Raw genomic sequence first — 25,262 nt, 5'->3', positions numbered from 1 at the left:
CATCTGATGACTCCAACATTAGCCATTTTGTTGATTGGATTCCGCTAGAGGTTGTTTTGTTTTGGAGGTGTTTTGTATGTTTGGGTTGTTGTTGCTTTTCTGTTTTTTGATTTTCTGTGTAAATCTTAAATAGCAGAGCTGTGTTTACCTCTGTTGAGTGCCAGGAATACTACCCATACTTTAAATTATCAACTTGAAAATTATTTGTGGCCGGGCACAGTGGCTCATGCCTGTAATCCCAGCACTTTGGGAGGCTGAGGCTGGTGGATCGCCTGAGGTAAGGAGTTCGAGACCAGCCTAGCCAATACAGTGAAACCCCATTTCTACTAAAAATACAAAAAAAAAAAAAAAAAAATTAGCCGGGCATGGTGGCACACGCCTGTAATCCCAGCTATTTGGGAGACTGAGATGGGAGAATCGCTTGAACATGGGAGGCAGTGGTTGCAGTGAGCTGAGATCGTGGCCACTACACTCAAGCCTGGGTGACACAGCAAGATTCCATCTCAAAAAAAAAAAAAATGTTATTTGTGTTGTATATGTGTCTGTTTCTTTGTTTTAAATTTTCTGGTAGTATTTAATAAATACAAAAGAATATAAGTAGCACTCCTGAAAAATTACATTACAAAGATTTTAAGAATACTTCACATGGACATACATCATCCTCTCCTTTTAGATAGTCCAGAGTTAGTTACCATGTGATACTATCTGATCATTGAGACTATCTGATAGATGTAGAAAGGGACAGGGTTGGGGAGGCATATATGTATATAACTGTGTGTATATATTCATAGTAGTATGTATGTATTCCTAGAAAATATAATGAGTTCTTCTTGTTTTAGGTTTATAAAGCTAGTATCACACTATACCTCATTTTCTGAAACTTGGTTTTTTCACTCAATAATGTGTACCTAAGATTCACCCATATTTTTCCATATAAGTATAGCTCGCATTTTTCACTTTTGTATTATGTTGAGATATGCGATTACACAATTATTTATTCATCTGTTCTCATGCTGTTTGACACTTTGGTTTACTTCCTTTTTTTTTTTTTCATTTTACAAACAATAATTCTATATGTCCTATGTCTACATAAGTGTTGAATTACTGACCTCCAGTACCGCAGAATTTGAGCTTATTTGGGAATAGAGGAAATCAGTTTAAAATGAGGTTACTAGAGTTAAAGCCCTAATCCAATATGAATGGTGTATTTACGAAAAGCGGCAATTAAGACACAGAGACAGGGAAGGCCAAGTGAATACACAGGGAGAAGATGGCTATGCAATGGTAGTGATACAGCTACAAGCTGAGGGGCACCAAGAATTTCTAGTGAACTCCAGTAGCAGAAGCAGCAAGGTAAGATTCTCTAAGAGTATGTCCTTATCAGACTTGTATCTTCCAGAACTGCCAGACAGTATGTTTCTATAGTTATTGGCCACCTAGTTTTTGTTACTTTGTTACAGCAGCTGTAGGAAACTACATTTCCGAAAAAGTCATTGTGTCAAATATAACATCCATCAATTCTACATAATAGTTTTTATTCTACCACATACTTTTAACACTTGGGATTGTCAGACTTAACTTTTATTAATTTCATAAGTGTAAAGTTGGCTTTAATTTGCACTTACCTGGTTTAATTTTAGAATAGTTGTCTCTGTTTATTGATCTTTCATGTTTCCTCCTCTGTCAATTGTTTTCTATCAACATCCTTGACTAATTTCTCTACTAGTTTATTCTACCTTTTCTTATGGATCTTTAAACATACTATATTTGTAAATATGTGTGCTGAAACTGTCTGCTCTTTATTTGTAAAATGTTTCACTTTCTCTACATTGCCTTCATTTTATAGAAGGTTTTAGTTTAAGTATAGACTGATTTATCAACCTTTTTAAATTTTGTTTTGTTGTTTTAGAAATTCCTTTCTAACTGAAGATCATTAAAATATTGATCTATGTTGTTTTATAAACTAAACTTTTGCTAAAAATTATTTTATAAATTTAGGATTGCTGGGGAAAACCAAAAAGATGCAGACTGAGAATTTTTAACTTAAATTTTGCATGTGAGCTGGGCATGGTAGCTCATGCCTGCAATACCAGCATTTTGGGAAGCTGAGGCAGGTGGAGCACCTGAGGCTAGGAGTTTGAGACCAGCCTGGGTAACATGGAGAAAACCTATCTATACTAGAAATACAAAAATTAGCCAGGCATGGTGGTGCACGACTATAATCCCAGCTACCTAGGAGGCTGACACATGAGAATCACTTGAACCCGGGAAGTGGATGTTACAGAGAGCCAAGGTCGCACCACTGCAGTCCAGCCTGGGTGACCAAGCAAGACTCTGTCTCAAAAAAAAAAAAAAAAAAAGTGCACATGTGAAAAAGCAAAATTAGTCCCTGGCAAGATAAACTTAGAAATTACCACCTCAGTGTGATCCTTCTCCCATATAGGTCAAAGCCGCCTTTGGCAATAAAATAACTTTATTAATATACAGATATGACTTAATATTTCTCAGTTCAAGCATTATGTTGAGACATGAAGAGAACAGGGAGAAAAACAAAACAAAACATGATATTCATTGAAAGGGGAGATCTTGTGATCTTTAAGGCAGGAAAAACTGCAACATTGTGACAGGGCTGAATTTGCCCTCAGTGGAAAATTTCAAAAGTTTATTTTTGCTAAAGAAGGTGAATAAATTAAAATATTAAAGATCTATTAGCTTGGTAAAACTGTCCATTATATTTCCACATATGTATATATACACTCATATATTTATGTATATGCATGTATATATAAATATAATTATGTGTGTGTATATATATGAATATGTGTATACATGTGTGTATATCTGTGTGTGTGTATATATCTCTCTCTCCAATATGCATCTGATGTGTTGTTCTATATTTTAGGGTAACTAATACCATCATTTTCATTCCTTTTTGGCTTTATGAGCTAAATGTTTACAACTGTACTCTCACTGAGCTATATAATAAACGTTTCAGAGATATTAATGTCCCTCACTTTTGCAAAAGACACTTCAGAGAAAAACGTATGTGGAGAAGAAGCCAGGAAGGGTCCTGTCAGTTAGGACAAGCTTAGAGGTTTTCTTGTCTGTACACAGAATCTCCCTCAGGTAATTTTAGACTGCTTTATGATCCTTCATTCCATTCCATTGTGGATACCACAGTGTCACCCTCTCCCCTAGCAGTTAACGCTATCTGTGTCTGTAGAAATAGATATTACCAGGGTTATCTGAGCCAACACTGTGAAATCTAAAATGTTGTCAAGGGTGGCTTACATCTGGATCCCCCTTAAACCTAGCGCAAAGCTCGTTAAGTTTAGTTTGTTGTGGAGTCTATCGGCGGCTTCAGTAAATAACCTTGTAGATAACCTAGACTTTGGTCTATCTCCTCCTTGCTTCAAGAGGCCATAAAAATAAAGATAAATGTTGTGAAAAGGGCAAATATCCCCAGGCCATAAAAGCTTTTAGTCTTTTGCTTACTTCTCTAGGTTCTCATTTTCCTTCAATTTGGGCTTCCGTTTTTTTTGCCACCTTCATACAACTATCTTTATCTTTACATATAATCCACAAATATTAATTGTTTGTCACTAAGATATTGAACTGAATTATTTAGCTTGCATTGTCAAAAACCAAATATGATTTAATGTATTTTAATCATCTAAATTATCTTATTGATTATCAAATTTTCTAAATGTTGGCCGGTGGAGGCAAGCTGACTGGTTTCTTTGTATGTTTCTGTGATCCCATTAATCTTTGATATCTCACTTAATTTTTGTCTCAAGAAGAAATCCTATTCCCACTTTCTCTTCGATTCCTCAGACTTAGAAGACAGCAAATCTCTAAGAAAATCTAGTTTATATCCGTGTGAAAACAGTGGTATTGCTGACCAGCGTTTGGCCACTAGAGTTGTGTTTCATGCCAAGAAATGAAATTATAGGCTTTTTTCCAGCAATAATGATTAAACAAAAATGTGTGACTACTTTACAAATACGCATTTGCAAAAAGCATACATAATCAGTTCTAATATTATAGTGTTGCTATTTAAACACTTTCATTTTATTCTTGTGGAGAATTTTTTTCTTTTGCTGAAAAGTCTTAAATACTAATATTATATGTCATAGATTTCAAAATTACTTTTCAAGGATGCAAGTACGTTGATTTCTAAAATGAAGGTCAATTAACATGTAAACAATAACTTGCTGTTATTTAGTTTTTTATATTCAATACACAGATTTATTTCAAATACAAATAATTACTTTCATGTACATATGTTGACATATTTACACATTATGAAGAGTTTTTTTTTTATTCTTAATACTGCACTATATTAAACAATTATGGTTCTTTCTCAAGCAGAAGCAACCAGACTTACATATATATGTATATATGGAAACTTGTTTGATTTGAGGGCTTAGGCACAAAAAATATAAGATGAACTTGGAACATTTTGTGATGCCAGAAATTAAGGAAGCATGCTGAAAGAATGATGGAGACATGTTGAAAGAGCCAACCTAAAAAAATCATCCAATAACTGAATCTGGAAGAATTTGCAGAAAACAATAAATAATCATATTATTAGATTCTAATAAATAAAATAAAATAAATGTTTTTGAATCTATACTGATCTAAATAAATAAAAGCATAAGTAAAAATAAATGAGAGAGAAGGGGTAGCTTTTCCTTACAGAAGAATTTCAAATAATAAATGTGGAACTGAATGAAAAAAATTGAAAATCATTGTTAGTAAACTGCAGTATTAATTGTTGCCAGCAAGATCACTGATTGATGCTACATTTAGTGGGCATATTTTTTTAGGAGGAATGGGATATTTGCATACACTCAAAATATCTTCACCAAGAAATATATTAACTATGAGGAAAAAAAAAAACCCAGTAATTTAACAAAGGAGAAAACTGGCAGAAACACCTTAGTTGACTTAAGATCATCATTCCTAAGACATATTGATATTGAATACTCCCTGCTATGATACAATACACTAAGAACAGACTGCTTCTGTGATAGTCTTACAAAAATGCATAACTTTAATCTAATGACAAGAACATATCAGATAGGCCCTCATTGAAAGAGATTCTGCACAGTAACTTGACAAGTATTCTTTAAAAGTGTCAGGGTCATTGTATTAGTCTGTTTTCATGCTGCTAATAAAGACATACCCGAGACAGGGTAATTTATAAAGGAAAGAGGTTTAATTGACTCACAGTTACACATGGCTGGGAAGGCCTCACAGTCATGGCAGAAGAGCAAGGGACATCTTACATGACTGCAGGCAAAAGAGATTGTTCAGGGGAACTCCCTTTTATAAAACCATCAGATCTCATGAGACTTATTCAATCTCACGAGAACAGCACTGGAAAGACCCGCCCCCATGATCCAATGACCTCCCACCACGTCCCTCCCATGACACGTGGGAATTGCAGGAGCTACAATTCACGATGAGATTTGAGCGGGTACACAGCTAAACCATATCAGTCATGAAAGACAAAGATTAAAGAATTCTCACAGATTGGAGAAGAGGAAGGAGACATGACAATCAAATGCAAAGTGAGATCTCCAGAAAAGAAGAATGACTTTAATGGCAAAGATGAGATTTGAATGAAGTCAGGAATTTAGTTAGTAGTAAAATGATTAGAATAGTGTCTGTAATAGGCTAAACTTGACATAAGTGATCATAAACTAAAAAAATTTTAAATGAACTTACTAAATATTATACATTTCCATGTGATACAGTGTGATACAGCCTGAATCTTGACCACACTATATGCCCACTTCACTTGTCTTCTCCTGTCTGGTTTTATGTCAGGGTAATACTGTTCTCATGAGTTACGATAGGAGCCCCACTTTTCTTTGCTCAAGAAGACTTTCCATAAGACTGGAATTTTCTTTTCCATGAATGTTCCCTAAAAACTGTTCAAGTGAACGTTTTGGATTTGGAAGGGTAGAATATTTTAAATCATACTTGATTTTCTCTTTTGTAGATTTTGGTATATTTTGTATTTTTAGGAATTTTCCACTAAGGCTAAGTACTCAATTTTATTAGCACATAAGTGTGGGTAATATTTTCGAACATTCACAATCTTGGTATTATCTGTTATTTTTAATTTTATTCTTTAAATATATTCAGGAATATAAGGATTTGAGTTTATCTTTTCTGTGTTAACCTTTAACTTAATTGTGGCATGGTCAGAGTATTTGGTGGATAGTGGTTTATCAAAATGTATTTAGACTTGCCTAATAACTTAGTATTTGGTTAGATTGCATTAAATGTTTTATGTCGGCTCTAAAAGAATCTGTACTCTCTAAATGGTGTGTTCAAGTTGTATATATATCTCAATTTCATTATCCATATGTTTGTATTTGTTTTGTTAAATATTCCTCCTATTTAAAATTTTTAATTGAAAGCTTATTAATTGAAAAAATGTATTGTGGCTGCATTTCCTGTATGCTCTAGCTTTGAGAATAGATACTAGTAACAATGAAGATTTTAGCAGAAATCAAATTTTATAAGACTTTACACACCAAATGAAATTAAACACGTAACATCAACAATAAGTGCTTTCACTGAGGCAGTGAAATCATTTTTGTATTTTAGAAAGGTCACCTTTGCTAAGGAGTAATAAATTCATTTACTGAGGTGCCACTTGTGTAAAATTTAGTTTTTAAAGGAAGTTCTTGCAATCAACAGATTAGATTTTATGATGTTCTGTGGTAGAATCATAGTGAACTATATGAAAAGAGTATGTGGTTATGAGGCAGAGTTGTGTGGAAAATCTTTCATAGGGAAGGAAAAAATGTTGAGGTAGGAAAAGTTTGTTGGACAAAACTAAAAGAGACCAAGATAATTGGATGTATTAATTTGAGAGAAACTGACAGGACAGAGGATCTAAATAAATTACGAAGGGTCAGCCTGTGGATATTTTCTTTTAAGTAAAATGGGAACAATCAAAGAGTTTTGAAACTGAGTAAAGCTTAATAACATGAATGTTTTTAAGGAGCAACAGGGCAGCAATGTGGACTAAGAGTGTGTACGAATTGATTTGATTTGGCCAAGCATAGGAGCTAGTAGACTAGGTAGGAAGCTTCTATGCAATATGCAATATACAAATAATTTATTTTATTGTATAAGATAATGTACCAATAATGATATGGTGGCTACTACACTCAAATGAACCCTTAGATAAAAATACTAAGTGCCTGTTTACTGTTACATTCTTTTGTTTCGTACGAATAAGTAAGTAGATAATAGAATGCCTGGTGATGACTGGTGATAGGAGAAGTGATTGCGAGCACTATTTTTGATAAGTCTATTTTCAGTTAAGCTATTAGTGAAAGCTCTTGAGGAGGTCCCCGTAGAGCAGACAACTGAAGGAAGAGAACAGGGGAGCCATCAGAATATCCAGGGGACAGGTGTTGCAAGAAGAATCAGCAAAGGCAAAGAGAACCAATAAGATGGTAGCAAAGTAATGAGTTGAGAATTGCTTTCAGTGGTGTGTTACCAGAGATCGAAAAATGAAGAAGGATACAGGCTAAGGCACCAACTGCAGTGTGATGGAAACTGAGTTTTAATGATGCCTCTTAGGAAGTGTCTTCCAACGTGTAGTGTATGTATATGCCCATAGTCATTTGTTAGGGCTGCCACAACAAAGTCTCACAGAATGGGTGGCTTAAACCACACAAATGTATTTTCTCACAGTTCTAGGAACTAGAATCCTAAGAACAAGATGTCTGCTGGCTCATTTTTTTCTGAGACCTCTCTCCTGGGCTTGGCATAGCCCAACAAACAGTCAGCATTGAACAGTATCATTTTCTCAGATTTGGTAAACTGCGTTATAATAACATGAGGCTAAGGGGAAGGAATTTTATGTGAGAGAAATAGCATGAGAAATACCGAAATGGTGATATAAGGGCAGGTACAGTGGCTCATGCCTGTAATCCCAGCACTTTGGGAGGTCGAGGTGAGCAGATCACCTGAGGTCAGGAGTTCGAGACCAGCCTGACCAATATGGTAAAACCCCGTCTCTACTAAAAATACAGAAATTAGCCTGCTATGGTATGGTGCCAGGTGCCTATAGTCCCAGCTACTCGGGAGACTGAGGCACGAGAATCACTTGAACCTGGGAGGCAAGGGTGCAGTGAGCCAAGATCATGTCACAAAACTCCAGCACTCCATCCTGAGTGACAGAGTGAGACTCTATTTAAGAAAAAAAAAAAAAGAAAGAAAAGAAAAAAAGAGAGAAAGAAAGAAGAAATAGTGATATAGGAAATTAAGTTTTGACTAGAAAACTTTGAAAAGCCCAGTTTGGTCCATATCTTTCATGGAAGTAACTAAATGCAAAATGATATAAGAAAGATATACTCAGGCAAGACTGTGACAAGCTAAGAGTTCTGGTCTTTATTATGTATATTAAGGAGAATTACTTAAGGTTTATGAGCAAGAAGGTGCTATAATCAGAAGTGTACTTGAGGTCGATTAATCCGTCAGAAATACGTAGTTTATGAGCAGGTGCTGAAACATAAATCTCATTAGCAGTAGAGGTTGCTCATGCTGGAAGTACATCTAAGTACACCAAAAGCATAGATACATTTTTATTTTGCTCTGGAATGAAGGGGAGTTTGTCAGTATTTAGTGTTTTTACTCTGACACTGCGAAGGGCATCTTTATGTTTTTTCCGTAGACTGTCCTTTGTTCCTGCTGTCACAAGTAGAAATAGGATTCCTACCCATAATGGCTGAGTTCATTGGATTTTGTAATGTTCTGCCATGCAGTTGAAATAAGTATGAGTAGTAAATAACTAAATATAGCATAGTCAAAACAACTAAATAGAAACATTCACTGTATATCCTGTGGTTTGTTGTGATTGTGTAAACACACATAAATACATATCTGCACTCAAAACAGACGTATGCAATGAAAAAATACATGCTTGGTTGGTGCAGTGGCTTGCATCTGTAATCCCAGCTACCCAGATATTAAAGTGGGAGGATAGCTTGAGCTCAGACCAGCCTGGGCAACATAGCAAGACACCCATCTCAAAATAAATAAATAAATCAATAAATAAATAAATAAAGAGACATCATGCTAATATTTTTTAACTTTTATTTTAGGTTCAGGGATACATGTGCAGGATTGTTACATAGGTAAACTTGTTTCATCGGGGTTTGTTGTACAGATATATATTTCATAGCCCGGGTAATAGGCCTACTACCCAGTAGTTATTGTTTTTCTGTTCCTCTCCCTCCTCCCACCCTCCAGCCTCAAGTAGGCCCCTGTGTCTGTTGTTCCTCTCTTTGTGTCTGTGAGTTCTCATCATTTAGCTCCCACTTATGAGTAATAACATGTGGTATTTGATTTCCTGTTCCTGCATTCGTGTGTTAAGAATAATGGCCTCCACCTCTATCCATGTTCCTGCAAAAGATAGGAACTTGTCTCTCTTTATGAACATATTCATTTTTAAACCAGAATTTCTCTTACTGTTAGGACTTGTTTCTTACTATGCATAATATGCACAGATCAAAGCCCTCAAAGTTCCTAAACCTTAATGTTATCCATATTACATGTATTCATCATTTGTCAACATCTGATTTAGAGTTTAAGATCTATTATATTGCCTCGTATACATTTTGCTTTTGGCTATTCTATTGAGAAATCTCTCTCTCTCTCTCTCTCTCTCTCTCTCTCTCTCTCTCTCTCTCTCTCTCCTTTTCTTTATACTTTACAGACACTATTCATCTTCGAGTTCTTGAATCCTCCCCAGTTGGCACAGCCATTGGAAGTGTCAAAGCAACTGATGCTGACACTGGGAAAAATGCTGAAGTAGAATACCGAATTATTGATGGTGATGGTACTGATATGTTTGACATCGTGACTGAGAAGGACACACAGGAAGGCATCATAACTGTGAAACAGGTGCAAAGCATTCATATAAATAAGCATCTGTGTGTTTCAGGAGTAGGGATTGCATTATATCCTCTTCACTCATGAATTATCCACTGGGAAATACCACTCTAATGTTCCAAAAATGTGATTTATACTGTGTATACATAAGAAAGACATAAAGCCAAAGAGCTCCTTGAAAATTTTGACCACGTGTTTTGGTTGATTGAGACATGAAACCTGAAATTTTAGAAAATATAAAAGGCAAGTTAATATATGTGTAATCATATTTCTAAGCCACGTTAATAAAAGCACATCATAATCACGTTGTTTTATTTTAAAATGTTTAGTTAATACCTAATAATGGCAATATATCATCCCAGTTGGAGGTATAAAAAGTGTGATGCCATCTATCCAGCTGATGAAGCAATAATTAGAGTTACTAATAAAAGAGACAGCATGGATTGGAACATAATTTAATTGTTCACATTTTCCCTTCTGCTGTATAAATGTAAGTTTTCTTCTAACATATGCTCAGTGATACAATCTAAAGGTAACCTGTTTTTTTTATTGTAGCAACAGTGCCATCATTATGAGAAAAAAATAAGGCCCATTAAACTTTAGGTCCTAATGAAATGCCATACATAGAGTAACTACATAGGCATTAGTTAATAATTAAACTATCCTGAGATACTTTTGCAAGGTACAAAGTACAAAACCAACTGTTATTAAATGAACAGTGATTATCAAATGGGAAAGCAGCTGTCTTGTCATTTTTCAGACCAGATAGCAGCAGTAATACAAATAGAATCTGTTTCTTTTTGAAACAAAAATAGAAGGTTGAGGGAATCCGAACTAACAAAGTCTTTTATCTGGTAACAAAACATACATTTTAGAATAGGTGAGATATAAAATACTTGATTTTATACTTCTGACAGTTAAACTATATGAATATTTAGGGTATTTTGTTTCATCATGTAACCTATTTACCAAATTACTATCAAAGTATTTCTTATTACAGAAGGTTTTTCTTATCTTGAATATTTGATATAACTTGAAAGTTTTATATTAGTCTCCAAGATTTCATAATTCTTTTATAATATCATAAGCCCATTACATTGAATGGAAACATCACGGCATAAATGTAAAAAGGTAACTGCATGTATTTACTTAGAAAAATTGAGCAGTAGCTAACACCTCCACACATGCACATTCACACACAAACACATACAACATCCACCAGCCCATTTTTTGTAATATTACCACCTATAAGATAGGTTTCAATACCCATCCCAATTTTTCCAAGGTTTAAACTCTCAAGTTCCTATGTTCCAAAGTATTACTAATTGAATGCATAAAAAGTAAAAGTCGAATCCTAAATGAAACATGAAGATTGTATTATTTGTGTTTGTCTTTTTTATTTATAATTAATGAACTATGTAAGAGAACTCAACCAAAACTTAAAAATCATATTGTACCTTGGTGGGAGCCTATCATCCAATTTCCCTCACTCTAATTTGATGATTTATTTTTTTATATAGCCGCTTGACTATGAGAGCCGAAGACTTTATACTCTGAAAGTCGAAGCAGAAAATACCCATGTGGATCCCCGTTTTTATTACCTAGGACCATTTAAAGATACTACCATAGTGAAAATCTCTATAGAAGATGTGGATGAACCTCCTGTTTTTAGTAGGTCCTCCTATCTGTTTGAAGTTCATGAAGATATTGAAGTTGGCACAATCATTGGTACTGTAATGGCAAGGGACCCAGATTCTATTTCCAGCCCTATTAGGTAAGTGTGCCTTTTAAAAATGAAAACAGCTGAGCTCGGTGGCCCACACCTGTAATCCCAGCACTTTAGGAGGCCGAGGTGGGTGGATCATGAAGTCAGGAGTTCGAGATCAGCCTGGCCGACATAGTAAAACCCCGTCTCTACTAAAGATACAAAAAATGAGCCAGTCATGGTGGCACACACCTGGAATCCTGGCTACTTGGGAGGTTGAGGCAGGAGATCACTTGATCCTGGGATGCAGAGGTTGCATGAGCCGAGATTGTGCCCTTGCACTCCAGCCTAGGCAACAGGGCATGACTCTTTCTCAAAATAAATAAATAAATAAATAAATAAATAAATAGGAAAACAAAGTATAGTTTAAAATGAGAAAAAAAGAAAAGAAGCGGAGATACATATAGAGATCATGAAATTCTATTTAAAACATTTATTGCAATGGAAGATACAAGAGTCCTTCCATAAGTTGTATACAAATATGTTGAGCACAGGCATTTCTAGTAAATTGCCTCTGAATGTTTTTGGGGCGTGGCATGCACAAGCTTCATGGTTTTCTTATTTTTATCATGCCCTTTACATTGAAATCTTACTTGTTACACCTGCATGTCTCCTTACGGTGTTCGTTGTTCTGATCCCTGGTACAGATCCAGGGTACTATGTCAACTCTGCATTTACAGTACAACCAAACCACTTTATTTGTGCTTTAAAGGTATTAAATAAAATGTAAGGTTGAATGAGGGAAGTTTTAACAGTTATAAAATAGGTTGGATGTGCTGGCTCACACCTGTACTCAGCACTTTGGGAAGCCACGTTGGACAGATTGCTTAAGCTCAGGGATTCGAAACCAACCTGGGGAACATACTGAGACTCCGTCTCTATTAAAAAAATTAAAAATTAGCCGGGCATGGTGGTGCACACTTATAGTCCCATCTACTCAGGAGGTTAAGATGGGAGGATCACTTAAGCCCAGGAGGTCAAGGCTGCCATGAGCTGCATTCACACCACAGCTCTCCAGTGACAAAGCAATACCCTGTCTCCATGAAAAAAGAAAAAAGTAATTATGATACTGCAGTGTGGGTTATATTATGATGTTAGAAACTCCCCTAATACACAGCCATCAAAGTTGAGAGGATTCTGTTTTGTTTTATGTTTATTTATTTATTCTGCCAATTTTCAAAATATATGAGAACATTCTAGAAAGGTGAGTCTTTTTTGATTCTTGTTTTCCTTCTTATGACAGCTTAAAAACATATGAAATGTCATAAACTCCTGAAAATGAAAAAAAAATCACTGTTTTAATGACACTTGTTCTATTACTTTAAAGAAATACGTATATCGACATACACTATTCAGTATGAAAATGAACGCTTACGATAATCCATTAGTCCATCCTGTATTTTGGATTTCATTTGTTTTCTAAATCTCTGCGGGCTAATTTTGCTTGCCCATTTTCTATGTGAACCAGTCAAGTATGAGTTCAGATGGTTATTGTTCACTTTCTGAGTGCATGCTTATCTTTCTCCTACACATGCCACAGCGCATTCAGGAAACTTCTAATTTTATGTGCCACATGACTTGAACCAGTTAAAAATTCTATAGGGTCTGCCATATCTTCAAGTGAAATCATGTATTTTATGAATATCTATGTTACTTTTTATTTATATAATTTCACATAAATATGTTTTCTTATATTCACACACAGCATCACAGGTTACATATTGGCAAAAGAAACCTGTACATGCCACATGACGTTCCCATAAATGCCTCTTTCCCAGTTCATTTACCAACATCTAAATTGCTGCATTCCTTCTGTTTTTTTGTTTTTGTTTTTGTTTTTTCCTTTGAAGGTTTTATATAACCAATACACAGGCCTAATTTTCTTCATTAAATACTTACCAAGCATTTTCTTGGCAGAGATTCTAAGGTTTAGCAAGCTGTCTTCTGTGTTTCAGATTTAAAATGGACTTTACAAAATAAAATATAATATTGTTAGTTAAATGTATATTAAGTGGCATACTTAAATTGTAATATCAAGATATTTCTCCACACAATGAAATAGAATTTAAATCCTCCTAATATATATATAATTATTAATGTCATATAATTATTATATGTCATATAATTATTATATGTCAAAATATACCTGTGGATATTTAAAATAAAATAAAATGGTTAATAAGGATGCAAGTCTAAAGACTAGGAGGAAATAATCCTCTTATGAATATTATTATACATATATTCCTGTTATGTATATTATATTATGTATGTGTATATTATAGTCCTCTTAGGTATAATATTATACATATTATAGTAAAAATAGTAACTCCTTTGTTATCAATGACAGAGGGTATGCCATTAAAGTTGCTGTACACTTTGACTTTATACTAATTTGATGTAGAAAATTTAATGAATATTCGTGGATATCATTCTTTGGTTAGAATATATATATTCAAAAAAATAGAATAGCCTTACTAATGCAATATGTCATTATGGGAAGGATCATACTTGACATGCTATAAATTGTGTCATATCTTGTGAATGTTAATACAGTATTCAAATGGATTTTCTTAAAATGTGTGTTCTGGAAATTATTTTAGAAAGGAAAATGAAAGTTAACACACATAACTTTCCAATACAGAATTGCAAACTATATACTTTGAATCATATTTGCAAAAGAACTATGATCTCTGTGTATCTGCAAGATAATGTCACATAATGTTTGAAATTTTGTCATTACTTCTTCATTCTGAACTACAAGAAATAATTAAGAAAGAACACACATGAAGTGGATTTAGCAAAATCAGTGATGCATGACAGCAGAGGCTTTTATTGATTTATATATTTCAACTTTATGTCATATTTCTACAGAAATAAGAAACCTTATTATTTGCCAAAATGCCACATAATTAGGTCATTCTTTCTTTCATTTAACAAATATTTGTGGATCACCATATCAGATATTAACATGTTTCTTAAGGAGTTCTCAGTCTATTAGAAAAGAAGACTCACAATGAGAATCAAATATTATTCATTGAGTGCCTAGTAGAGTTTGATGCTTGGTGTTTTCATGTTTTATTGTCTGTTTGAGATGTTATATGAAATGAATTCCTAATACAACATGGTAAATGGAAAGATGGTGGTACAGCTGCTTTATGAGTGAAGGGGGGATAAATAGCTTCTACTTTACATCATCATGAGGGGCTACAATGAAGAGGTGAAATTTATGTTAGATCTCTCAGTAATAAAATAATTATTCCAAGTGGAGAGACACAACGATTTTCTTAATATGTGAATGTTAGATATGTAGTTTGATAAAGATAATGAGATGTATTTAAACTACATCAACCAGAATGGTAAATCTAGTTTTAGGCTTTAAAATGACACACAGCACACCATGCTTGCTATCAAATTGCAGGATAGTTTGTTGATATTTTTTAAATGCATATAGACGTTATTTGATACAGATATATTAAAAACTCTTGTCCCAAACTTTTCTTTTTCTTTTTCTTTTTTTCTATTTTCTTCTTTTTTTTTTTTTTTTTTTTTTTTTTTTTATGGAGTCTCGCTCTGTCACTCAGGCTGGAGTGCAGTGGCGTGCATTCTTGGCTCAGGGCAACCTCTGCCTCCTGGGTTCAAGCAGTTCTCCTGCTTCAGCCTCCCGAGTAGCTGGGACTACAGGCGTGTGCCACCATACCCAGCTAATTTTTGTATTTTTATTAGAGATGGAATTTTACCATATTGGTCAGGCTGCTCTTGAACTCCTGACCTTGTGGTCCACCTACCTGGGCCTCCCAAAGTACTGGGATTACAGGCGTGAGCCCCTGTGCCTGACCATCCAAACTTTTCTATTTTTTAAATATTTTGCATTAAAAGTAATATGTATAATAATGATACAAATAGCTAGGAAATTGAAGCTGCATGAGTGTCATACCATGAAGCTACTAAACACCATAAGAAGTTGATAGTCTATTACTTTGATGAAACTAACATTGTCTTCAATTTTCTAAGAACACATAGCTTCTGGGAATAATCTTTTGCAATAAATCTTTGTATTATTCTTCAGTAGAACTTCCAATAACCAAATAATGTCAGTTGGCAATGTAACTGCCTGTAATTCCAACTGTTTTGTGACCAAATATATCAAAATCAGTTGAATGAATATGACAACAGACAATAATTTAAATAACACAAGCATTCAGGAGAATAGCATTTGAATGCAGAGCGAAGTACCAATTTATGCCTTGAGGAGAATGTATGTGTGCAACTATGAAAAGTCATTCAAACAATCTACATTCTGGGTCAGCACTGTGTTCTTTCCTGTAATTATCAGTGATTTGTGTGTCTTTGCATTTCACTGTTTTTTCCTGCAAACTATTAATAATGCTACCCTGTATTTTTTCTTGCCCTCCATGTTCAGATTTTCCTTGGATCGCCATACTGACCTTGACAGAATCTTTAACATTCATTCAGGAAATGGATCTCTTTATACTTCAAAACCTCTTGACCGAGAACTATCTCAGTGGCATAATCTTACTGTTATTGCTGCTGAAATCAGTAAGATGAATTTTATGTATCTAACATATATCTAGATGTTTATGTTTATATATTTTAAGTATTTAACATATTTTATGGGTTTTATTTTATATTAGAAATAATTCATTCTCATTGGACAGATGAATTGTAATTTTCTCAGCACTTATACTTTTTTTTTTTTTTTTTGTATTTGCTACATGGATACATAGAGGGATACCTATACGTATTGGTAGAAGATGCAAAAATTTTATTTCTGCCTTCTTGGAGTTTTTGACTGAGCCTCAAAATAACATTGACATAAAACAGATTAATGGGCTGGGCACAGTGGCTCATGCGTGTAATCCCAGCACTTTGGGAGGCTGAGGTGGCCAGGTCACGAGGTCAGGAGACCGAGACCATCCTGGCTAACACCGTGAAACCCCGTCTCTACTAAAAATACCAAAAAAAAAAAAAAAAAAAAAAATTAGCCGGGCGCGGTGACGGGCGCCTGTAGTCTCAGCTACTCCAGAGACTGAGGTAGGAGAATGGCGTGAACCCAGGAGGCGGAGCTTGAGGTGAGCCGCCGAGATCGCGCCACTGCACTCCAGCCCGGGCGACAGAGCGAGACTCCGTCTCAAAAAAAAAAAAAAAAAAAAAAGAAAGACCCAATGAAATGGCAAAATTAATGTTTTTATACTAGGATGATAAAGAGAGGCAATTGTGAAAAAGTAATTAAATGTATATGCAGAGCATAAAGATAAAAATTATGTTAATAAAATCTGAATCTGTTTGTACGAAATTTTCTTGGCCTCACTTCCCATTTTTGATGATAAGAATGTTACTTTTCTTCTGGCATAGAGAGGACATTTCTATATGGGGGTTTTATCTCCTGCTTTCAGGAAGAAAAGGAGAGGAGCAGAACACCCTTTTTACATCTGCTGGTTTTCGTGGGTTTTTTTGTTTTGTTTTGTTTTGTTTTGAGTACCTTTAACTCAAAATAATCTGTATGCCAAAATGGCATATTTTGCCACCTTTCCATACACGTAAATGTATATTTAATATTTAACTAATAAAAATGAGCTTGAATTATAGACTAAAGATATTATCATTTGTGAACAAATTAAAAGTATTAAATTTGTCACTCGCACACTAATAATTAGGATCTATGCTAAATGCTGGGTATATATGATGCAATTTAATCTTATCAACAAACATGTAGGTAGATATTACAACTTCTCTTTTACAGATGAGAAATCCCAGGTATATATTGTTAATCAGAGTTCACATTAATCATATATGTCAGGTGTCATTCTAAAAAAAAAAAAAAGATTTTCTCTTAATATTTTTATTAACCTTTAACAGAGAAGGTACTAAGGCTCTGGGAACTTTAGTAACTGGTCCAAAGTTATAATGTCAGAGTTAGCACAACTGAGATTTGAAACCATGTCATTTCTAGATTCATTACTTAATTCCACAGCTAATTTACAAAATTGTATTCACTAAAACCTGACAGATTCAAGCCACATTTGCTTCTAAAAGTGAAAGTTCTTGCCCATACTAGGACAATTCATGGGGCCTATTGTAAAATGAAAATGGCAGGTGCTTGTTAAAAGTAAATTAAGAAATGTAAGATGCAGCATTAAAACAAGTGTGAATCTCTTCTAAGGGTAAGGCCCTGTGGAACTGCTTGGATCACATGCCCATGAAGCCAGCCCTACCAGCACATGTATATGCAAACCTGTTCAGATTTTCTAATTCCCATGTTGTGATGTATGTGGTGTAGAGCAACTCTTGAACTGTTTTTAAAATAAGCACAAATTAGGGATGGAATTGTTTTTAAAAATTAAGCCCATAAATTTTAGATCTGTAATACTAAGCTGAATCCACAAACACGTATCAACTTCAAGTTATTTATATGAAGTAACTGCTACAGGCTTTGGAAGGCAAAGTATTGGATGAGGCCGAATCACCAAGTGTCCCAGAGCAATTGAATTAGGCTAGACAGATCATCAGCAATGAACTCAAAGCTTCAGGACAAAGCAATAGATTTAGTGTCTTGCTTACATCTACCCCTGAAATACAGATTAATCTCAAATGGTCCATTTTTTTTCCATTGTGAGATATAAATATCTGTTTATATCCCCTTGTTCTCTCCATATAATTGCTATATATGACATACAAAAGCTAAATACCCTGTGAATTTAGCTTTTGATTTTAAGGCTAACTAAATACTTCTAAGTTTTTATTTTAAAGAAAGTTTTTATTTCTATATCTGTATCCACATCCCCATAGTTAGATGTACCTAACATGATACAATCTGGTCATGTCAGAATCATGATTGTGCTCTCTGCTTGATTCAATATCCTTATTCAAGCCTAGTAAACAAGGAACTGCATTTTCCCTTTCAGATATTTTGTGAGATTTAACTTCTAAAGCTAGTTGAAGTAATTACAATGCTGTAAAAAGCTAAGCCAATTACTTCTTTTTTTAAAGGACTGAATCTTTTTTTTTTTTTGTCCTCAAATAAAATCAATCTGTAGAACAACTGCCAAAAATGCATACCTGCCAAACCACAAACAATCAGGATCCCATTATTCTGTTCTGGGCATTAAATGCAATGAGGATGAGAGCGAAACAACGTGTAAGGATTTTTTTCTACTAAATTTTAAACACTGGCTTTACAGTCAGTGTGTCATACATCACACCCTGAACAGGACAGAATGGTGTTCAAATGTACTTCTTACCAATACGTTTTTGGCTTGACTTCTAATCATTTAAGTCTATATTCCATACAAATATATCACATCATATGGCAGGTACCACTCCAGGTAATTATGTAGTGCATCGTATCATGGAATAACTCCTCTTTTTCTTCTTCAAAAATATTTTAAAATGTCATGCGGAGAATAAAACATCTAAAATTAAGGTCACAATCAATGACTTAATAATAAACTTGGGATTTTAGGGCATATTTGTTAGAGAAACCAAAGAACTCCTCTCACTACATGTGAAAATTTGACTATAATCATTGCAGTACATTCTGAGGACAATAGAACTAAGTTTATGACTAAAGAACTCCATTATCTACACCATAGTTCTTATTCATAGACATTCTTACCCAAAGCAGGTAAAACAGTTATATTTTTCGAATGCCTGTGATTTCTAGATAATTGTTTAAACTTTCTCCATCTGGAGGCATGAAAAGGCCTGTGGATGCATAGTCATGGCTTCACCGTAGGACATACATTTTAAGATCCTTTATTGCTGATCCATTCTTGCTACAGTAGTGTTTCCCTAAAGAACTTTGAGAGAAACTCAGGTGGTAAATATATGCCAACTGCTATTCAGTTTGATTCTTCCTTGGAACACTTTATACTTTTATTTATACATAAGCGACAACGTCTGCCAGCAAAAAAAGATTAGTGTAAGCACTGTTTTTTGAATAGGTGGCTCCAGGCTCGATGCTTTACAAAGCACATTCATCCCTGTGGATTTCGATTTTGATTTTAAGAGCCTTGAGTTATTTGTAAAGATCCTGGAGAATCTCTATATTGTGTTAGGGAAGCGGCTGACGACACAATTTTTTAGATATGAAACTTTTGTCTCTTCTGGCTCCTGTGGCATCATTAGAAAGTGAATTGTTAGCAACAAGGGTTCTTTATATGTCAAGACTTTATATTGAAAGGAAATATTTTGCTACTCACTATATAATTAGGTTAAAGAGCACATTTCAGAAAATATGGAAGAAGCATACCTTCCCACTTTTCTCCATAGCAACAAGTAGATAGCAAAAGGTCCATTTGTAGAGAACACCATGGCTCTGGGTATCAGCAAATGGTCTGGCATAGAGGAAGCGGAAAATAATGAGACAGCATTTTTCTCCTTTTTTTTTTTTTTCTCCTCTCTCCACTTCTTCCCAAATGCACACCTCTTCAGACTCACATGGATGGTAGGAAGGCTAATTAATGTGTTTTTATTAGGTAGATACTTTATGTGGAAAAAGTACAAGTTTTTAAGTAACATGAGAAAATGAAGAAGATATAATAATGATAATAAAGATGATGGTAATGATTATAGTCAATGCATATTGAGTCCTGATCATTAAACTGATACTTTGATAAGAAACTTTGATGCACTAACTCCAATTTTCTTTTCTTTTTTTTTTTTTGAGACGGAATCTCACTCTGTGGCCCAGGCTGGAGTGCAGTGACGCCATCTCGGCTCACTGCAAGTTCCGCCTCCCGGGTTCACGCCATTCTCCTGCCTCAGCCTCCCGAGTAGCTGGGACTACAGGGACCCGCCACCATGCCCGGCTAATTTTTTATGTTTTTATTAGAGGCGGGGTTTCACCGTGTTAGGCCGGATGGTCTCGATCTCCTGACCTTGTGATCCGCCCGCCTTGGCCTCCCAAAGTGCTGGGATTACAGGCGTGAGCCCCCGCGCCCGGCCGCATTAACTCCTAATTTTACAAGTAACTCTGTGAGATTAGAGGTTCTACTTTGATGTATACTGAGTAAACCAGGACATTGAATACGTGGAGTAAATTGGCCAAAGTAATGTAACAAATGAGTGGTGAACTTGTGAATCAAAGCAGCGGCTATGTTAGACTCCACGGTCTGAACTCTAAACCTCCTGGTACACTAACAAGTGGATAATATGCAGCAATATATTAGCAAATATGAAGTTAGAACCTGACAACTGAATACATGTGAGTTCAGTAGACTGCAGTAAGACTTAAATAAATAGTGAATAAAGGATGCATTTTAAATTTTCTCTGCAAAGAGGGATAAATACACTTCATTTCTGTCTGCCTTTCTTTATTCTCTCTCAACCTTGTAAATACATCCCTGCTAAGTAGTCTGTTCTTATATATCATTTTTTAAAGTGTTAATTTTAATATTGGAGTAACATTCAATTATATGGACAGAACAAGGGGATATAAATTATTTTTAGTAGTAATATACTTCCTGTTTGTATGTGACAGTATATTTTACCTTTTTATCTGAAAATTATTTAGATTACCTTAAGACGTCAAATCAATTTTACAGGGCTAAATGATATCCACAGCTGATGTTGGTTGAGACCATTTAATAAGGTTGCCGCTGTCCCCTAGCTATTCTGCTATTGTTTTGTTTTGTTTTCTGCTAATTATAGTCTTTATTGCATTATATTGCTCTTCAGCTTCACTTTTCCAAAATTTACACAGAAGTTTAACTGTATCCAAAGACTGAGATATTGACATCATAAAACCTGATGAATATAAACTGAATTTAAAATGTAAACACATTCTCAGCTAGCATAAGTGACTAGAAAAATCTATAATAGAAAAAAATGCAATTATAACCAATACAGGGTTGTTACTCAAAGCTAAGCTAAATAAAGAGGCATTTATATTTTTATTAATTTACATATCAAAACAAGTTTGAAAATGCATCTTTTTTTTTTTTTTTTTGAGATGGAGTCTCATTCTGTTGCCCTTGCTAGAATGCAGTGGCACAATCTCGGCTCACTGCAACTTCTGCCTCCTGGGCTCAAGTGATCCCCCTGCCTCAGCCTCCCAAGTAGCTGAGATTACAGGCTCTTGTCACAACACGTGGCTATTTTTTGTATTTTTTTTTTTATAGAGATAGGGTTTCACCATGGTGGCCAGGCTGGTCTTGAACTCCTGACCTCAAGTGATGCACCTGTCTCAGCCTCCCAAAATGCTGGGATTACAGCCGTGAGCTAGCGTGACCAGCCAGAAATGCATCTTTTTATGTGAGAACTTTGATGCTGTTGATTTCAGCATTTGTTGCAAAAGGTATGATTATTATGCTATGTCTTACTACTGAGCTAATTTGTGACAATAGATTGTAATGCAAAATTGAGCTAGATTGTGGAGATGGTACCAGCAATAACTATATTAATAAAATATTTGAATCTTCATATTTCATCATAAATTTTTCAAGTAGTTTGTAAAGTAAGTACCCATATAATAAAATTTTCAAACAGAAATTTGAGAGCAGTGTTGAAATACACTTTGGTGATAAAACTAGTCACAAACGTAGGTTTTATGACAGTTACCACTTACGAGCAAATGACCTTGGATAAATTACCAATTTATTTAAAACTATTTCTTCATCCAAAAAAATATAGGTAAAAATTAAATGGTACTATGAAGTATAACAAGGATTTAATAAATAAGTGTTCTTATTTTATATATTTGGACAATAAGGACACAAATATAGTGTGAACTCAATTATACTGGCTTGTACTTTTAACATGATTTCCAAAATAATAATAGTACCCTTGTGCCCAATGATAACTGAATCCATGACTACTTAATTAGGCTCTGCAGTAATTTTCTTTATTGCATTTGCTCATTATGTTAGTAGAATGATTGCAATGCTTATTTGTATGTGAGCACTTCATATCCACAAGATGCCTATATAAATTAACTTTGATGCAAAAATTTGTCTTCCTAAACAATATTTTTCTTCCCCTTTTCTAGACAATCCCAAAGAGACAACACGCGTCGCTGTTTTTGTGAGAATTTTGGATGTTAATGACAATGCCCCACAGTTTGCTGTGTTCTATGACACTTTTGTATGTGAAAATGCCAGACCAGGGCAGGTAAGCACCTACAGGATTAAAACTATGGAAAGATTTTAACTGTGTGCGAAATATTTTGTTTTCAGAATCCTGAGAGGAAAGAATACACAGAGATGGAGACATTCGTATACAGTCCCGATAGCATTTTTAAAAACCGTAACTGATGTTTTTAAAGGTGAAAGTGTTTTTAAAAGCCGTATACCAGGTTTCATATTTCCTTTGTAAAATTCTAATGCTGAAATAAAATTTTATTGTTGCCACAAAAGTCGAAATATAAGAAGGAATAACTACTTTCAAAACTTTCAAAAACAAAGACAAGCAAACCCTTAAGACCCCCTGCTGCGTCATTAAGTAAATACTGATACTGGCTAGACAGATGAGAGATGAATGCTGTGGAAAACCAGAGACAAACGTACGGGAGCAGCAGAATATTTAATCACTATTCTGATGTGTGCAGATATTGTTTTGCATCAGGGCAGCAGAATTTGCTCCTTAGACTTACACATTGCATGTCATCATTACAGCAACGTATGAAGTGCTTAATGACTTGATTTTAGTACTTTAAAACATTTTTTTCTGCGTCAGCTTTGTTTATAATTCTGTAAGTCTTTTCCTCAGTGGACTCGTTTTGTTGATTGAAAAGCTCCAGTGTATATGGCTGAAAGAGAATGCTCTTAATTGGTTTGAGTGCTATCTTCACAGAAGGAAGCTGCGTGGTGTAAATAATAATTGGGAATCAAATGTGTTTTATTAAAAAAAGGAACCATCATGAAATTGTATTATGTTTTGACATTATTTGATGCTCTTTATAAACATCAATGTCATTGTTACATTTTTATGCAAATTATATTGTGGAATAATTCAAATTCTTTCTTTTGAAGATTCTAACAAGAATTCAATAGCCTGTCTGTTGTCTGAATATGGCAAAATTGCTGCAATTTGATTCATTTTTTTTTTACTTGAAAATGTTATGGAAATGTTTAATTTGGAATATTTAAATGACTTAGCTGCTTCCCACTTACTACTTAATGAAACAGTGCACGCCCCGAAAATACCATTCCAAATCATCCTCTGCTTGGCAGGCTCAGCATGATATAAGCTGAAGTCTTTTCTCTAAGAGATAAATTAGCCACTTTGCTACTGCTGCATACATTGCTCCCTCTATGGTTATTCTATTTGATTTTCAAAAAATATCTTTTCAGAGCATTCAAGTCATTATAAATACTGATTTACAAATGTATTCAAAATATACAAAATGGAAAGGATGTTTGTTTATTTTCCTTCTGCCGATTTTCTTTTTAACTATAACTGGCTCACAACGTCTCCATACCTTTTGGACATTTAAAAAACAGCTGGCATATTGAAGGAAAATAATAAAATAAAAGATGATTTCAATAAAAAGGGAATTAGCCTGTCTTGACCCACTTGATAGGAAGAGGATGATTAATATTTTTTTGTCGAATTGGCTGCCTGTGCAATAGCCTCCCATACAGGCAAATTCTAATAACACCAGTTTGTTAGATGTCACTTTGGTCTCACAGGCTGAAAAATGCCTTGGTTAGACTAAACTGTGATGTATTAAGGAATGAAATTCTAGGTTATGACATCCTAGCAGGCAAAATCAAAGTGGTAATTTGATAAAATTCTTGTTCAGAGCCTTTTTAAAATTAATTTGTTAGCTCTGACTCCCCTTCTCCTAGGGAAGCAGAAGAATGTCAGGGTTTCAAGGTGTGCTTTAGTTTCTTATGGTGTATCTCAGTCCACCCAACACTCCTCTGAATTAACTGCTCCTTAAGAGTAGCACTTAAGAGTGACACCGACATGGAAAATAATCCATTCATTTGGTTGTGGACAAAATGAGGTGACAAATAAAACTAATGACCATTCCCTGCTCTTGCCTATTTTCTGATCTAAGGGTAGAATTTCTCCTTGGAAATGTTGCAACTTTTAACTGATGTAATATTAGTAGTCCCCTCCTGCGCCTGAACTAGGCGGCTTGACCCTTCACCTTTTCCATCTCCCAGAGAGTCAGAGGATCTCAGCAAAAGAGAGGATAGAGGGCTGGCTCTTTTTGTTTTTCATTCTATCTTGTCTCACTCATGCCTACTCCTGGAGTCAATAAAATATATTTTAAGTAAATGAAATACATTTGAATAATTTTAATCTTCATGGAAAGAATTTAATACCACAGATTTCCCAAGATGTCCCTCTAGGGAGAGATGCTGCTTTCATTTCCCTTCAGTAGTATCTACGTGACTTATCAAACCACATGCCAACTAACAACAGATATCAAACCAAATGGCAACTAAGCCTTTAAGAAACCAAAAATATCCCATTACATATTTTCCATAGAAAAAGCTAAAACATATTAAAACTTAACCAGTTTTCTAACTTTAAATATCTTAAAACCCATTCATTGTTCCAGACAACATAATAATATGATCACTGAAGCATTCCTCAATTT

General features: G+C 34.7%; 1 protein-coding gene across 5 annotated transcripts in view; it reads left to right on the top strand.

Annotated features, from left to right (window-relative positions):
- CDH10 (cadherin 10) overlaps nt 1-25,262 on the top strand; it is a 164,988-nt gene that overhangs the window by 130,781 nt on the left and 8,945 nt on the right. For 3 of the 5 annotated variants that reach the window (XM_025388153.1, XM_025388152.1, XM_025388151.1), the window contains exons 6-9: nt 9,752-9,939; nt 11,448-11,701; nt 16,113-16,249; nt 22,698-22,819. In XM_025388153.1, coding sequence (XP_025243938.1) covers nt 9,752-9,939; nt 11,448-11,701; nt 16,113-16,249; nt 22,698-22,819 — 701 coding nt within the window. Of the gene's footprint in view, nt 1-9,751; nt 9,940-11,447; nt 11,702-16,112; nt 16,250-21,828; nt 22,008-22,697; nt 22,820-25,262 lie in introns of those variants that run through there. The other 2 variants (XM_025388156.1, XM_025388154.1) reach the window with 2 other exon arrangements.

Source organism: Theropithecus gelada, chromosome 6, assembly GCF_003255815.1.
Source record: "Theropithecus gelada isolate Dixy chromosome 6, Tgel_1.0, whole genome shotgun sequence".
NCBI classification, from domain to species: Eukaryota; Metazoa; Chordata; class Mammalia; order Primates; family Cercopithecidae; genus Theropithecus; species Theropithecus gelada.
This window is presented reverse-complemented; position numbering and strand designations above follow the sequence as displayed.